The sequence below is a fragment of the Ovis aries genome, chromosome 24, assembly GCF_016772045.2.
Source record: "Ovis aries strain OAR_USU_Benz2616 breed Rambouillet chromosome 24, ARS-UI_Ramb_v3.0, whole genome shotgun sequence".
NCBI lineage: Eukaryota > Metazoa > Chordata > Mammalia > Artiodactyla > Bovidae > Ovis > Ovis aries.
The window spans coordinates 1247219-1264010 of NC_056077.1; the positions used below are offsets into that span (position 1 = coordinate 1247219).

General features: G+C 56.6%; 1 protein-coding gene and 1 long non-coding RNA gene across 5 annotated transcripts in view; one reads left to right on the forward strand and one right to left on the reverse strand.

Annotated features, from left to right (window-relative positions):
- Window positions 1-16792, forward strand: part of LOC132658554 (uncharacterized) — a 38559-nt gene that overhangs the window by 2862 nt on the left and 18905 nt on the right. The gene's annotated exons all lie outside the window — the stretch shown is intronic.
- The window catches only part of LMF1 (lipase maturation factor 1), a 51400-nt gene continuing 45421 nt past the window's right edge, over window positions 10814-16792 (reverse strand). For 3 of the 4 annotated variants that reach the window (XM_015104000.3, XM_042240521.2, XM_027961333.3), the window contains 5 exons: window positions 12960-13143; window positions 12382-12538; window positions 12052-12235; window positions 11342-11454; window positions 10814-11032 (listed from right to left, as the gene is read on the reverse strand). In XM_015104000.3, the coding sequence (XP_014959486.3) occupies window positions 10858-11032; window positions 11342-11454; window positions 12052-12235; window positions 12382-12538; window positions 12960-13143 (813 nt within the window). In that variant the 3' untranslated portion in view covers window positions 10814-10857. The remainder of the gene's footprint in view (window positions 11033-11341; window positions 11455-12051; window positions 12236-12381; window positions 12539-12959; window positions 13144-16792) is intronic. The other variant, XM_027961332.2, reaches the window with a different exon arrangement.

Here is a 16792-nt window from a genome sequence, read left to right on the forward strand (position 1 = left end):
AGGGTTTCTGCAGTAGAACAACTCACTGTAGCGAGATTTTAAAGGGACAACTTTTCGGTTAGAAGAAAGATATCACAGAGAGAGATAGTGGGCCTCAACCTGGAAGCTAGCGCAAAAAGACAAGAAAGAGAGAATTGCCTGGCAGTCCAGCGGTTAGGACTTGGCGCTGTCACCACCAAGGGCCTGAGTTTGATCCCTGGTCCGTTGTTGTTCAGTTGATCAGTCGTGTCTGACTTTTTGCCACCCTCATGGACTGCAGCATGCCAGGCTCCCCTGTCCTTCACCATCTCCCGGAGCTTGTTCAAAGCTTGTTCTGTTGAGTCGGTGATGCCAGCCAACCATCGAATCCTCTGTCATCCCCTTTCTTCCTGCCTTCAATCTTTCCCCACATCAGGGTCTTTTCTACTGAGTTGGCTCTTTGCATCAGGTGGCCAAAGTATTGGAGCTTCAGCATCAGTCCTTCCAATGAATATTCAGGGCTAATTTCCTTTAGGATTGACTGATTTGACCTCCTTGCAGCCCAAGGGATTCTCAAGAGTCTTCTCCATCACCACAGTGAAAAGCATCAATTCTTTGGTGCTCAGTCTTCTTTATGATTCAACCATGACTATTGGAAAAACCATAGTTAGGGCTGAACTAAAATCCCACACACTGTGCAGCCAAAATAAATGAATAAAAAAGAAAACAAAAGCTTCAGGTGGGTAGAAAAGAAAGAACACCATTCACTATTTGCATGCAAACTACAGACACAACTTAGAGACACCGTGGGTTTGGTTCCAGCATACAGCAGGAAGCTTTAGTGCAATAACGAAGTCATATGACCGTCTTTGCTTCCCAGTGCATACAAAAGTTACCTTTACACTGTGCTGTTGTCTACTAAGTGTGCAATAGCCTTTTGTTTAAAGAGCAGTGTGCATACACGCCTTCCATTTAAAAACTCTAATCATCATCTGAGCCTTCAGTGAGTTGCCTTGGTGTTGATATCTGCTGACTGAGCAGGGTCGCGGTTGCTGAAGGCTGGTGGCTGTGAGTTTCTTAAAAGCAGATGCTGACGTCTGGCACACTGACTCTTCCTTTCTGAGTGAGTTCTCTGCAGTAGGCAGGGGCACTGAGAGCAGTGTGCCCATAGTTGTTCGGTTGCTCAGTCGTGTCTGACTCTTTGCTACCCCATAGCTGAACTTCTTTAACAATTGGAGTCAGTCCTCCCCAGCCCTGCTGCTGCTTTATCAACTAAGTTCATGTACTATTTGAAAGTTTTTGTTTCCATTTCAACAGTATTCACAGCATCTTCACTGGAGCTGATTCCGTCTCAAGAAGCCACTTTCTTTGCTCATCCATGAGCAGCAACTCCTCATTCATTAAAAATTCTGTCAGGAGATTGAAGCAACTCAGTGACAACTTTAGGCTCCACTGCTAGTTCTCTTGCTGTTTCTGCCACGTCAGCAATGCCTTCCTCCACTAAAGTCTTGAAGCCCTCAAAGCCACCCACGGGGGTTGGAGTCAGCTTCTTCCAAACTCCTTTTAGTGTCGATGAGTCCTGAGTCACAAAAGTTCTTAACGGCATCTAGGATGGTTTTCAGAAGGTTGTCAGTGACTTTGCCCGGGTCCATCCAAGGTATCGCTGCCTTAGGACATGTGTTTCTTAATTAATGACTTATCTTTGATCCTTGGGCTGCAAAATGTATGTTGAGTTAGCAGGCATGAAGATAACATTAATCTCATTGTTCATCTCCATCAGAGTTCTTGGGGGACCAGGTGCATTGTCAGTGAGCAGTAATATTAATATTTTGAAAGGAACTGGAATTTTTTTCCCTGAGCAGTAGGTGTCAACAGTGGGCTTATAATACTCAGTAAACCATGTTGTAAACAGATGTGCTGCCATCCAGATTTTGTGGCTCCATTTATGGAGCGCAGGAGGGTAGATTTCACGTAATTCTTAAGGGCTCTAGGATTTTCAGATGGTCAGTGAGCATTCGCTTCAACTCAAACGCACCAGCTGCCCTAGCCTCTGACAAGAGAGTCAGCCTGTGCTTTGAGGCCAGGCCCTGACTGCTCTCCGACTCTGAGAGTCCTAGGTGGCTTCTTCCGATAGAAGGCTGTCTTGTCTGCATTGAGAAATCTGTTATTTGGGGTAGCCAGCTTCATTAACTGGCTCAGCTAGGTCTTCTGGATGCCTTGCTGAGCGCCCGCATTAGCACTTGCTGCTTCACCTTGCACTTTTCTTTGTCATGGAGGCAGCTTCTTCAGCCTCACGAACCTACCTCTGCCAGCCTCAGGCTTTCCTTCTGCGTCTTCCTCCCCTCTCTCAGCCTTCACAGAATTGAAGAGAGTTAGGGCTTTGCTCTGCATGAGGCTTTTGTTTAAGGGAATGTTCTGGCTGGTCAGATTTTCAATCTAGACTAAAACTTTCTCCACATCAGCAATAAGGCTGACTTTCTTATCATTCATGTGTTCACCGAAGGAGCACTTTTAATTTCCTTCAAGAACTTTTTGTCTTCACAACTTGGCTATTTGGTGCAAGAGGCCTAGCTTTTGGCCTGTTTTGACTTTTGACTTGTCTTCCTCACTAAATTTAATCATCTTTGTTATTGTTCAGTCACTAAGTCATGTTCGACTCTGCAACCCCATGGACTGCACGCCAAGCTTCCCTGTCCTTTACTATCTCCCTGAGTTTGCACAAACTCATGTCTACTGAGTCGGTAATTTCACCCAACCATCTCATCCTCTGTTGTCCCCTTCTCCTCCTGCCCCGTCTTTCCCAGTGAGTTGGCTCTTTGCATCAGGTGGCCAAAATATTGGAAAAAACTTTAGCTTCAGCGTCAGTCCTTCCAATGAATATTCAGGGTTGACTTCCTTTAGGATTTACTGGTTTGATCTCCTTGCATCCAAAGGACTCTCAGGAGTCTTCTTCAACACCATAATTCAAAAGAGTCAGTTCTTCAGCACCCAGCCTTCCTCATGGTCCAGTCATCTTTAGCTTTTGCTTTAAAGTGAGAGATGTGCAACTCTTCCTTTCACTTGAACACTTTAGTGGCCATTGTAGGGGGATTGATTAATTGGCCTAACTTCAGTATTGTTGTATCTCGGGGAACAGGGAGTCCTAAGGAGAGAAAGAGAGCTGGGAGGATGGCAGGTCAGAAACAAATGTTGATCCGTTAGGTTCACAGTCTCATAAAGGTACAGGTTGTGGTCTCAAAACAATTAACAGTAGTGACATCAAAGATCACTGATGACACATCACCATGACAAATGCAATATTCAAACACTTTAATTATTATTAAGAGAACGAAATTAATATTTAATTAATATTAAGTAAATATTACTACTAAAATGTGACATGGAGGCCTGACGTGACAAAATGCTCTTGAGAGATGGTGCCGACAGGCTAGATGCTGGGTTGTTCCAATTTGTAAAAAGCACCAGTGTCTGTGAAGTGCGATGAGACAAGTCTGCCTGTGTTAGAACAAGAAGCTTCAGCCTGTTGTGAGGGATGTGCTAAAGATGTCAAGGCAGTTTAGAGCAGCGTGGGCTGAGACCACGAGGTCCCAGGATGTATGATAAAGCTGTTATCATGTGGACCATGCGAACCCCTGAGCAGGTGTGACCCCTGGAACGGTGAACCACACAGCCCGGAGGCTGCAGGGTCAGCTGCTGCTCACCCGTCAGATCAGTCCCAGTGGATGAGGTGGCCACACACCTGCAGAGAGCGGGCAGAGGATCCAGCTGTGCTCCGCCCCGAGGCCTTGCTAAGAATCTCACCTGAGTTGGGAAGAGGGGGTCAGTGGCCTCAGCAGACGCAGGTTTCAGAATCACCAGCACCGCGTAGCCACAGTTGCCCTTCTGTTTGCCCGCCTTTCCTTGGCCTGGCATCGCGCAGCCATGACTGCGCTTATCATTTGCTTGTCTTTCCTCAGCTAATTGGTAGTCGCGTGTGTGCCTGTCTTTCCAAGACCATCAGTGCCCAAGTGTGGTCACAGGCTGATTCTGGACACCCACCTTCCATCCCACCCGCCAACCACAGCTTCATGTTTCAGCCTGAGTGAATCCAGGCCTGTGTGCACAGCAGTAAAGGGACGAAGCACCTAACCTGCCCTCCCCCCACCCTTTTGTGCCATGTGTCCCACACACATGGCAGCGTGAGGTCTCCCAGCCCGTGGGGCAGGGTCTCAGGACACTTACAAGGTTTTCTCTTTCGTTTTATTTAAAAAAATAGAGATGAAATTGACATTAAGATTAATCATTTTGTAGTGAACATTCAGTGACATTTAGTATATCAGTGTCATGCAGTTATCATCTCTATCTAGTTTCAAAGTATTATATTACCTCAGAAAGAAGCCTTGAACCATTAGCAGTTGCCCCCGCCACCATTTTCCCCTCTGGCAACCACTAGTCAGCTTTCTATCCTTATATTTACCTGTTCTAGATATTTCTGTAAAAGGAATCATATAACAGGTGATCCTTTTGTCTGGCTTATTTTACTGGGCATAATGTTTTCATAGAAAAGCTATGACCCACCTAGACAGCATATTAAAAAGCAGAGCCATTACTTAGCCGACAAAAGCCCATCTAGTCAAAGCTATGGTTTCTTCAGTAGTCATGTATGGATGAGGGAGTTGGACTATAAAGAAAGCCGAGTGCCGAAGAATTGATGCTTTTGAACTGTGGAGTTGGAGAAGACTCTTTAGAGTCCCTTGGACTGGAAGGAGATCAAACCAGTCGATCCTAAAGGAAATCAGTCCTGAATATTCATTGGAAGGACTGATGCTGAAGCTGAAGCTCCAATACTTTGGCCACCTGATGTGAAGAACTGATTCAATGGAAAAGACCCTGATGCTAGAAAAGACTGAAGGCAGGAGGAGAATGGGACAACAGAGGATGAGATGGTTGGATGGCATCAACAACTCGATGGACATGAATTTGCGTAAACTCCGGGCGCTGGTGATGGACAGGGAGGCCTGGCATGCTGCAGTCCATGGGGTCACAGAATTGGACATGACTGAGCAATTGAACTGAACTGAAAGTTTTATCCACATTGCAGTGTGTACTGGTACTTAGAAAAGAAATATTTGGCTGCGTTGGGTTTCAGTTGCGGCACATGTGACCTTTAGTTGTCACATGAGGACTTAGTTGCTGTGAAACCTAGCTTCCCAGCCAGCGATCGCACCTGGGCCACCTGCATTGGGAGCACAGAGTCTTATTAGCCCCTAGGCCACCAGGGAAAGTCCCTGAGTTAAGTTTTGAATATGGTGTGAGGTAAGGGCCTAACCTCATTCTTTAGCATTTAGATCCATTTTCCCCAGCATCATTTGAAAAGACTATCCTCTTTCCCCTGAATGGTCTTGGCACCTTGTCAAAGACCATTTGACCAAACGTGTAAGGGATTCTCTAGGCTCTGCTTTCTATTCTGTTGATCTATGTGTCTATTTTTGTGCTATTACCAGTTTTGATTGCTTTGTATTAAGTTTTAAAATCAGGAAGTGTGAGCCTTTCAACTTTCTTCTTTTTCAAAGTTGTTTTCATTATTTGGGGCCCTTGCAATTCCATGTGGACTTGAGGATTGACCTGTATATTTCTATAAAACAGGCCATCGAATTTTGATAGAGATTCATCAGCTTAGTAGATACTTGATTAGTACTGTCATCTTAACAGGATTAAGTCATCAAACCCAGGGCCCCAGACGCTTCTCACTTCTGTACTTTTCATTGCGGAAGTCGCTCACCTCCTTGGTTACATTTATTCTCGGGTGTTTGACCCTTTTGGATGCTACTGTAAGTGGCAGTGTTCCTTTAGTTTCTTTTTCAGGTTGTTCATTGCAGGTATAGAAACACATCTGATCCTTGCATATGGATCTCACACCCTGAATCTTTGCTGAATTAGCTTATTAGCTCCAGTAGTATTTTTGTGGATCACTGGACTTTTCTATATATAAGATTATATCATCTGTGAATATAGTTTCACTCCTTCCGTTCCAATTTCAAAGCCTTTTAATTATTTTTCTTGACTAATTGCTCTGGCTCAATCTCCACTGCAGTGTTGAATATCAGTGGAGCACACGGGCGTCCTGGTCTCGGTGTTAAAGTTCACAGTCTCTCACCACTGGGGATGACATTAGCTGTGGGGTTTTTCATGAATGTTTGTTATGTGTGGAAATGCCCGTCTTTCCCTAGTTTTCTGAGTGGTTTTATCATGGGAGCAAATGACTTTCTTGTATCAATTGAAAGAATTTTTTTTTTCTGCACCTATATTCTGTTACTGGAGAAGGAAATGGCAGTCCACTCCAGTATTCTTGCCTGGAGAATCTCATGGACAGAGGAGCCTGGCGGGCTACAGTCCATGGGGTCACGAGAGTCGGACACGTCACGATGACTAAACCACCGCCACCACCACATTCTGTTAACGTGGTGTATTACATTGATGGATCTTCTTACGTTGAACCACTCTGGCATTTCTGGGAAAAATCCTACTCAGTCACAGCATATAATTCCCTTAATATGCGGATAGACTTGTTCTGCTAGTATTTTGTTGAGGATTTTTGTTATAAATAATTCTGGTAACAGAACTATCTTTCTTCATAAAGGATACTGCTGTATTTGCGCGCCTTTGTTGCCAGGGTAATACTGCCCTCATAAGATGAGTTAGGAAGCGTTCCCTCCGTTTCTTTTTTGGGAAAGAGCTTGGGAAGGATTTGTGTTAACTTTTCTGTAACAAAGCCATCTGCTTCAGTCTTTTTCTCTGCTAGGAAGTTTTGATTACTGATTCAATCTTCTTACGTGCAAGAGATCTCTTCAATTTCCTCTTTTTTCTTGAGTCACGTTGAGCGTTTCATGTCTTCAGGAATTGGGCTCGTCCGGGTTACCTGATTTGTTGGCCACATTTGTTCGTGCTGTTCTGTTGTCATCCTTCTTACGTCTGTGACGTAGCTGGTCATGTCCCACTTAGCTTTTATGATTTTAGTTGTTTTATCTTCTCTTTTTGTCAGTAAAAGCTACCGTTTGGTCAATTCTGTTGATTATTTTAGGAACTTTAAACGTTAAGTTTTCTGACACGTGAGTTCCACCTTTGGAACGGAGTCCCTGAGTGCAAAGGGCCATGGTGTCGTCAGGCTGCAGGATATAGGGGGGGAGTGGATCTTGGGGACAGGTTGTCATGATGCTGAGCAAGGGAACCTCTCAGCAGAGGGACGCAAGTAGCCTTCTTGGAATTCAAGTGTCCTTCATACCAGAATCTGTTCACTTCTGAAAGGGGTGTTGACCCAGCACGCTGGAGCTGTGGGGGGTGAGGGGCGCTGGGAGTGACAAACAGGTTGATAAAAGTCCAGGTAAAAGGCTGCCTTCCCAGTCCATGCATGTGAGCATCTCAGTCCCTGCCTCTGCTGTTCGCTGCGTTAAGAAGAGACCACGGTCTAATTCACGAAGCCCTGCAAGCACAGCCACCGTGTGAGGGTGCTCAGCTGTGCTTAGAAATCGGGGGAGCAGGAAGAAAGGCAGTAAGCGTGCGGCCCGAGGAGGAGACGACAGGCAGTCCTGGACAAGGTGGCAGGAAGGAGAAGCGCGCAGGGGAGACGGAGCAGGATGGACAAGGTGGCAGGAAGGAGGAGCGCGCGGGGGAGACGGAGCAGGACAGCTCACCTGAGAAGCCGGAGCGGCAGCTGAGAGAGCAGGGATGAGGAGGCCAAGAACAGCCCCCAACGAACGTCGCGGGGAGCAGGCCTCAGCCCCTGGGCGGCCTCGAGCGGGGCAGTCAAGGCAGGTAGCCAGGCACTCAGGGCCGCTCAGGCTTCCACGTCTCCACGGGCTGTTCTAAAAACTGACAGCCTCAGGAGATGGTCCTGCCCCTGTGGGGCCACAGGCTGTATTTGCCGACCCTGTCCCTCCAGAGCCGGCGGCCTAAGAGCACGGAACGTCGGGCCATCCCTGTGTGGATGCGGAAGCCTGGGGAGAGGAGGACTGGATCTGACTGAGGGTGGGCCTGACCTCAGCTTTATCATCTCCAAGAGAGAGACCTTCTGGCGAAGGGATGATGCCCGGAGCCCCTTTGATGGAGGCAGGCTCTCACACACCCTGCTCACGGGGACAGGACCTGTGCTGAGCCTTTTGCTCCATCCTTGAGCAAGAGGGAGGCCGTGGGTCCTCCCTGAGACAGGCCCCCAGCTGAGCCACCAGCCAGACTCAGTGGGTCACCTGAGCTTAGCTGCTGCTTGGTGACCAGAGGCCCAAGTCCTGTTCCTGGAGCAAGAGGGCTGAGTGCAGGGCCCTCGAGTTGGAGAGTTGGGGGGAGGTGTGGGGCTGGGCCTGGGCGTTGTGACCGTCACCACATAGACCCCCATTCAGACTGTGGCAGCCACAGGGGCAGAGCGCTCTGCAGGGGAGAAGTCTCCAGATGGGGCGGGGGTCCCAGTGAGGGCCAGCCTGTCAGGCAGAGGTTTCCATGAGGCGGTAGCTCGAGAGAGTGGGTGGGAAGAACTGACCTTAAATTTCCAGTCCCCTAGAGGGTCAATGTCCGGGCCATACTCTGCTCACCTCTCTTGTGAGCAGGCCACCCCTTCCTGTGTTCTGAGAATACCTCTGCCCCTGCCTTGAGTGGACTCCTGGTTTTAGAAGGTGAACCTAGGACCCTGTGCAGCAGCCTGTGCCTGATAGAAATTCAGTTCCCAACCTGCATCTGAGCTTGTTGAGAAGGGCGGATCCTCACCCACCAGAACCCCCAGGACTCAGTCGCCTGTCCCAGGAGGGGTGAGCCAAGCCCCCACCTCGTGTCCCTGCCCCGCCGACCTCCCCACCAACAGCTGACTGTCCTGACACTGGACAGAGGCAGCCTGAGTTGGAGCAGACACGTGTGTCTGGGCCTTTCTCTCGCATCAGGTCAATAGTGTATCCAGCACTGGGGGGCCAATGTGAGCCCCCGCCAACCCATGTGTGACCAGGAGCAGCTGGGGTCGAGCAAAGGCAGGAAAGGTGGCCCTGAGCGCCGTGAGCACCGCGAGCTCCCAGTGCAGAGGCCCTGCGGCCCCACGTGGCTGGTGGGCGAGCAGGGTGAGAGGACACAGGGGAGGGGCAAGGTGATGGGTGGAGACCCCAGGTTCAGGCTCAGTGAGGTGGGCCATGGGAGGGCTCTGCAGGAGGATGGGGTCTGACTGTCCTCGATAGGAGGGTGTGGGTCTCAGGACAGGCTCTGAAGGTCGGGTGGGGCCGCTTCTGACCAGTGCGGACCCCTCAGGGACCCGAGCCTCTGGAGGCACGGGCAGGTCTGATGGGGCCCTTGATTTGTTAGTGGGCCATGTGCCCACCCTGGCTGCACCTGGGACGTCCCCTGGGGCGAGAGGGTGCCACCGGGCCCCGGGCCACCTTCCTGCTGTCACTCCTGTCCATGGCCCCCCCACGGCTCCGCCCAGCCTGCAGGTCTGGGCATCACCACCCGCGTGTGTCCTAAGAGGTCCCAGGAGTCTTGGGACCAGCATGGCTGGACCGAGGCCAAGAGAAGAGCCCACACCAGGGGTGCCAAGTCCTGTGGCCTCCCAGTCCTGATCTCCGGGTGGCGCTGAGCCCAGAGTGTGGTGGGCAGGGCTGGCAGGGCAGGGACCCACCATGTCTCCTGGCAAGGAGGCCACCTGTGGTTCTGGGGCCAGGGGGCCACCCCAAGCTAAGACACAGTGTCTCTTCAAGCCCCCTGCCCGTCCTGGGCCCCACAGGGGCACCCCTGGTGCTCCCACCCACGGGCAGGGCCCCAGGACAGGCCCCCAGGAGGGGGACAGGCCCCCAGGAGGGGCCCAGGCACGGCGGGCCGCGGTAGCTCCATGCAGCCATCGTGGGCAGACGTGCTGGCTCCAGGCTCCACGTCTGAGGCCCCGTCTGTCCCGTGGTAGACACAGGGCGCCTGTTTGCCTGCGAGCAGAACACGGCCTCTCTGTTGGCACCTGGGCCGGCCGGCCCCCAGGCAGGCAGGGGGGCTCTGCACAGACTCACGCTTGTGCCCACCTCAGTCTGGCCTCCTGGCCTAGACCAGCTTGTTCTCGCAGGGACCCTCCGCGTTGCGGCAGGCGCCGTGGATGGCAAGGGGGGCAGGTGTCCACTCACCGCTGACGTCAGGCTGTGGAGGTTCTGGGCTGCAGCCCAGGAGGGTTGCCAAGCAACACACCATTAACCCAGTTCCACCTGAAGCAAGCAGGCCACAGAGTGGCTGCCCTGGGGACCCTGCACCCCAGCGCCCAGGCCGGGGCTGACCGCTCTGCTGGGACTCCCTCCCGGGTTAGGGTCAGGGAGCAGGAGGCTCCAGCGTGAGATGGGGAGCGTGGTCACATGTAGGGAGAGGACCTTGATCAGGGTTGGTGGGGGTAGCCCACCCAAGGAGGACAGAGGCCCTGTCCACACCCCTGGGCGTTGGTCACTGCAGGGGAGAGTGGGTGCAGGGGTGTGTGGGCTCTGAGGGGAGGCCTGGCTTCTCCCACCCAGGCACCTCCTGCGTTCAGTGGGGACCCACTCGGGAGGAGAGAGGAGAGGTGAGGTTCTCTCCCAGCCACACTGGCACACGGCACGCTGGGCTGAGGACCAGCCCGCCAGTGCCAAGGACCCAGAGTGGGTGCTGCGGGCACGGCTGGGGGCAGAGGCCGTGCGGGCAGCACTGGGACGCCAGTGTCCGGGGCCTGCTGACCGGGAGCGTGGCCAGGGCGGGCGCCTCAGGACCCCCTGGTGAGCAGCGACGTGGGGCCCAGGCAGACGAGGAGGCGTGGACCCCACCCGGGCCAGCAGCCCCTCCTCTCCAGCCCTGCTTCCTGCGTGTCCTTGTGGACGGAGACCCCTCACTCAGAGCAGCCAGCCGCTGTCTTCCTGCTTTATTTCCTGCCGTGAGCCCTGCCCGCCTCTACTCGGGTTCCGGGTACGGCCACTCCCGGGACGTGAAGTAGCCCCTCAGGTCCTGGCGGCTGAGTGGCGGGAAGTAGGGGCCCAGCCGCCTGCGGATCCACCACTTGCCCTCGGCCGCGTGCCTGCCTCCGGGGCGGCTGAACTTGTACCTGTAGTGCTCTCCTCGGACCCACCTGCAAGGCGAGGGCAGCGGGCAGCCTCGGGCCCTGGGCAGCCCTGGGTGCAGAGCTGGGCTGTGCCAGGAGCAGCCAGAGGCCCAGCCTGTGATGGTGGGCAGGGGGGCTCGGGAGCAGAAGGGCCAAGCCTCAGGGCCCGCAGACGGAGTCCGCGGTCCTCAGTGGCTGCGTGGGGCCTCGGGACTGTTGTGTTCAGGCCTGGTTCTGGGCCGGGCTGGCCCCCAGGGCAGAGCTCTGCATTTAGGGGAGAAGCCCTGAGGGGCAGCCGAGGCTGCAGCGGGGGCCTGTCTGGCAGGGGCGTCTCACCTGGGGGGGTCCCGGCCTTCAAAGGGGTTGCGGGCCAGCAGGGACAGGGCCTGCGCGTCGTTGGCCAGGAGCTTGCCCGCCAGGTGGATGACCCACTCGTTGTGCTCGTAGGTCTGGGGGTGAGGAGAGGACGGGGCACTCAGGGTGCAGACAGCCGGGAGCCCCAGCGTGTGTGCACCCCGCCCCTCCCTCCTGATGGCTGACAGCCTTCAGGCTGCTGGCCTGGGAGCCCTGACTCAGCACGCGTGGTGGTCAGCTCTCCTGGGTGGGGCTTTCCTGGGGGCCTGTACCCCGCGGTGTTGGCCCTTCCTGTTCTTGCCGCCTGCTTGCTCTCTTGGGCGCCTCCCCCCCTCATCCTGTCCTCGGGGACCTGGGTGGAGCGGGGCCAGGCCTAGCTTCATCGTTGGCAGGACCAGGGGTCTCAGACACGTGACTGAGCCTCCCGGAAGCTGTTGTCCTGGGCGGGGGTCACAGTCCTGCTGGTTTGCTCGGGTCTGAGCGAAGGCCCTGTGGATGCTGGCTGCCCTGCTGCTAGCCATGCCTGCCTTGTCTGCTCTGGGGGAAGCACTCTGAGAAGCTGTCAGGGAGGCCCGGCCCTGGGCACCCACAGAGCCTTGGGGGGACCCTGGCAGGTTCCTGTGGGCCACGCCCCAGCATGGACTCCCTTGCCTCATCCTGTGTCTGCGGGGCCTCCCCACCAAGGGCTTTACCTGGAAAGCCGCGAACCACATAAGCCAGTCCAGGCGGTGGTGGTATGGCGAGATGAGGCAGGGGCGCCGCCTCAGGTCCCCAGGCTTGCACTTGAACTCGTAGTCCTCCCAGGTGGCATCGGGCGCGCTGGCGTTGGCGCTGGCCGTGCCTTGCAGGATGACCTCCGTGCGCTCCCTGGTGATGCTGGCGGGGACGGGGAGGGGCTGAGTCAGGGCTGAGCTTTCCCACCCGGAGCCCCGGCCTGAGCAGGCCACGGTAAGGCTGGGGGTGCAGGCAGGGGCTGGCCGCATATGTGCATCTCCCCTGGGGTCTCAGTGGCCCTGAGGTACCTGCCGAAGGCCCCATATGTGTTGACGATCCGGAGGGGGTTGAAGGAGCTGTTCATGACCTGCCGGGGGCTCAGCAAGTTGAGGACCACAGGGATGCTGAGCCAGGCCACCAGAACGCCCAGTGCCAGGTTGACCATGCCCCGTGCCACGCGGCCTGCTGGGAGGGGGCACAGTGGGTGGGCTGCGGCCCCTTGGGCCCATGGAGACCAGGAGAGGTACAGCTGGTCCCTCGGGGAGTCCGGGAAGGGCTCCCACCACATGCAGCTGCCTTTCCCCTGAGCCTAGGATCCCTTCCAGGCTGATGTGGAAACACGGCTATTCCTCTCAGCCCCCCTCCAGCCCCCAAGCTGTCCCAAGACCTGGGCTGGAGCATCTGAGGTCACGGTGCCGGGGACCAGGGCATACCATCTATACCACACAGGCGAAAGTGACCCTGCCCAGGAGTGGAGACACTGCTCTGTCCCCCAGGCCACTGGGGTGGGCACGGGGCTGGGTGCCATAGCCTCAGGGGTTGACTGGCACCAGACACGGAGACCACCTAGGCTCCCCAGCCACACCCGCCTTCCAGTGTCACCTACCGCGTGTCCTCAGGGCCCCGGGCCCTCGGGCCTCCTCCTCCTGAATCTTCAGGACTTGGTCCTTGAGGCGGCCAGGCCCCGAGGGAAAGAGGCCGCCCAGGGTGGCGTCATCGAAGCAGGCGAGGCTGGGCACGATGGTCAGCCAGTTCAGGAAGCTCAGGTTCCCGCTGATGATGAGGACCACCTGCGGGGAGACAGGCTCCAGCCGCTGCACCTCACGAGCTGTGGTGACGGACGGGCCGGGGTCGCGCTCTTCCTGAAGCCTGTGCTGATCCCAGGGGCCCGGCCCCCGACCCCACCCAGGCCGCTTACCCTGCCTCCCTCAGACTGGCCCAGGGATGCCCATGTCCCAAACGACCTCAGAGGTGGGCTCTGCCCTGTGCCTCTGGTGAGAACCCTCCTGCCGACCCCGAGTCTGGCCTTTCCCCCGCGCGGAGGCTGCTGGGGTTCTCAGCTTCACAGCCGGGAAAGGACGAGTCTGTGTCTGTGGCAGCGTCACTGTGACCGGTGAGCGGCAGGCCCAGCGCGGCCCCCTCGCCAGCCAGCCCCGGGGCCCCGCGGCGCGCCCCTCGCGGGGGTGGGGTCTGGAGGGGCTCCTGCTGCTCCCGGGCCAGGACTGGGGAGTGCGCCGGCACCTGCGCTGGCCCTGCTTTCACCACCGAGTGACCAGCACGAGGCCGGCCCTGGGCCCAGCCTCCCCCAGGACAGGGGGCCTGTGAGGTCGGCCTGTACCTGGATGCAACTTAGCCGGACCCTGTCTTCGTGACCCTCCCAGTGCTCTCTGCCGGGTGGCTGCCCGAGAGTCAGGGCACTGCCCCTCTTGAGAAGCCTCCATGGGCCTGGCTGGACCCAGTGAGTGTCGTCCCTGTGAGCCTGGATGACCAGGGTCCAGGAAGCCCACAGGTACTCAGTCCCCTGGGCTTGGCACTGACCAGACAATGTGTCAGAACTAAGGTCCCCCACGTGCGGGGCAGAAGGGGCTTCCGCTCCCTGGTCTGTCCACCGGTGCCGCCGGCGTCCCGGGGCTGCCTCCCAGCCAGCAGCTCCACAGGGTCCCTTCTGGTGACCGCATGTCTGTCAGCTGTTCTGGAGACTGAAAGTGGCACGTTCTACTTAGTGCAGACCTGGCTGTCGAGGGTGTGGCCGGGAGGGGGGAGGAGTTGGCTGCAGGGTCATGCCTGCCCGTGTGCCCAGTAGGCACCTCTGAGCACAGGGCCCCAGGCCAACTGCGCACAGAGCCTCTGGTTCCCTACAGGAGCGACAGACACAGGGGAGGAGGCTCCAGGTGACTCAGCAGGGGGCTGGCTGGAGGCCAGGGAGGGTGAGGGTTGTACCCGGACACCCCAGCGCCTCGCCGAGTGCAGGTCCTGGCGGAGCCTGTCCTGTCAGCACGCAGACTGCCAGCTGCAGCCTTTTCATTATATGATTTTCAAAGAGGTGACATTTTCCACTTTCAGGAAGTCCAAGTTACATTTTTAAAAAACTTTACAATTTTGCTTTTTGCATCCCATCTAAGAAATCTTTTCTTCATTCAGAGATACAAAGCTCTAAAAGCTTTCCAGGCCTGGCTATTATGTTTAGGTCTCGGATCTATTTCAAATTAGCTTTTTGGGGAAGGTGTGAGATAAGGGTCACACTGGCTCTTCTTTGGCCCAGGCTCTGCCCCTGGGGGTGGTGGGGCTCAGACCCGCAAGGAAGCAGGGGCTCTGGGATGACAGGGGTCTCAGCTGTGGGCGGTCCACGCAGGGGTGTCTACAGGGAGACACCGCCTCAAACACCATCTCAGAAAAGGGGAAACGACACCAGGAGCTGCAGGTCAGCAAAGCAGAAGGAAATGGGGATCCGTAGCACCGGCAAGGAGACAGACCCTCAGTGGCAAGAGGCTCTCAGCGACTGCAGACCCGCGGTGACCACGGCGCGGTCGCCCTGGTGATGACAGGAGTGAGGGGGACTTCATCAAGGTCGCTGTCCAACCAGATGGTCCCATTTCTGCAGAGCAGTCAGACCCAGACCAGCCGACAGCACCCAAGTAGCAGAGTGGCCGAGTGCCCACCCAGGTCGCTTGCGTGCGTATCTGCTGCCCGTGGGCTCCTCTGCCTCATGGGTCAGGGCTGAGTGGAGTGTTGAGGGGGGAGGTAAGACCACAGGCCCAGGCCAGATCTGTGCGGCCAGGTGAGGCTCAGCTGATACGCACTCCTTGATTTGTCGTTAAAGCTGCGTCTCCATCCTGGTGACCAGGGAGAACATGTGGTCTCAGACGCCAGCCGGACCCAGGTCTAGTGGGGAGCTGGGTGTCTGCCAGTCAGTTTCATGGACCATGACGGGGTTTCGCAGAGCGTGATGTGAGATGCGGAGCCACAGCTCTCCCTGGATTACTTTGGGGTTTTTTGGCTGCGCTGCGCAGAGGGGGAGTCCTAGTCCCCCAACCAGCGATCGAACCCGTGCTCCTGCGGTGGAAGAGCGGAGTCCGAACCACTGGCCCACCAGGGAGAGCTCTCCCTGCATTACTCTGGAAAGCTAGTTTTCCTGCGTCTGAGCCTAAAAATAGTTTCTACGTTTCACTGTCTAGGATGTTAACTAACCCTGGTGCCCAAAGTGGCCCCACCGGCACCTGCCCTGGTCTGGTGGTCTCTCCCACAGCCACGCCCAGCCCCTTGAGGTCCCTGGGCCTCTGGTCTTGAGCTGGCAGGGCCGCTCAGGGCTGACGGGGCTTTGCCCTGGGGTTTGCTGAGACCACAGGATCCTGAGGGTCTGGGCTGGAGTTGCCGGCAGGCCTTCCACCACCACTGGGGCGGCAGGGATCGTGTGGCCCGGGCCCAGCTCCCCCTGGGCAGACCTCGTCTCCAGACCAGCAAGTCCTTAGATGCTCCTCGGGTCCCTCCTCTGTGTCAGCACGGGCTTAGGGGAGCTGTCCCTTAGCCCCTCCTGACAGCCCCGCCAGTGCATTGTGCTTGCGGGTGGGCTGGCAGCCGGGTGGGGCCCGTTCTCTCCACGGCTCAGCTGCGCAGTAAGGCCACTGGCATTGGAGATGGAGGGTGAGGACAGGCCGGTCCCCGGGGGCCTGCCATCCGGGTGCAGCTGTGGGGCCACGTGGGTGGCGAGCCCTCTGCTTACTGCCCAGTTCTCGGCTGCGACGGCTGCCAGAGCTGGGGAGAAGCCCCTGGCGCACCGCAGCCTCCATCACGAAGAACCTCTGGGTCTGGCCCTGGGGGCCCTGCCCGTGTCCCACAGCCCTCGAGAAGGTTCGGGGAACAACCGGCCCCGTCCACCGCCACACTGCCCTCGAGCCTGGTGCCTGCTCGGGCCCCGGGGGCAGTGGACGGGTGGCGTGTGCTCAGAGCTCTGGGAGAAGCCACCAGTCCCACCACTCCCGCCACACTCAAACTGCCCCTGACACGCTGCGGAGCAGGGGAGCTGGGGGCTTCCTGGAGCCGCCTGCCCACGTTCACCTCAGGTGGCCCAAGGGCGGACCTCCCGGGCGTGGCTGGTGCAGCCCGCACCCTCACTGAGCCATAGCCTTGCCTTCCGGCCACTTGGGCTCCTGAGACCCCAGAGGCGTCCAGAGAAACCCAGGCAGGATGCTGCCAGCCTGAAGGACCCCGAGCAGTGAGCAGCGTCTGTTCCTCTGCACCCTCGCATGTACACGCACCACGCTGAAGCCCAGACCGGCGAGCAGAAGGGACGATGCTCCGTGAGGACCGCGATCTGGGAGACTGCGTGGGGCCGTCTGCGATGTGGCGCAGGCGCAGGCGGCCCTCTGAGGGAGGTGATGTAGCAAGGCCGACAGCGCCCAGGCCGGCTCCCAGGCCAGAGCAAGCGGCGCTCTCGGGCCT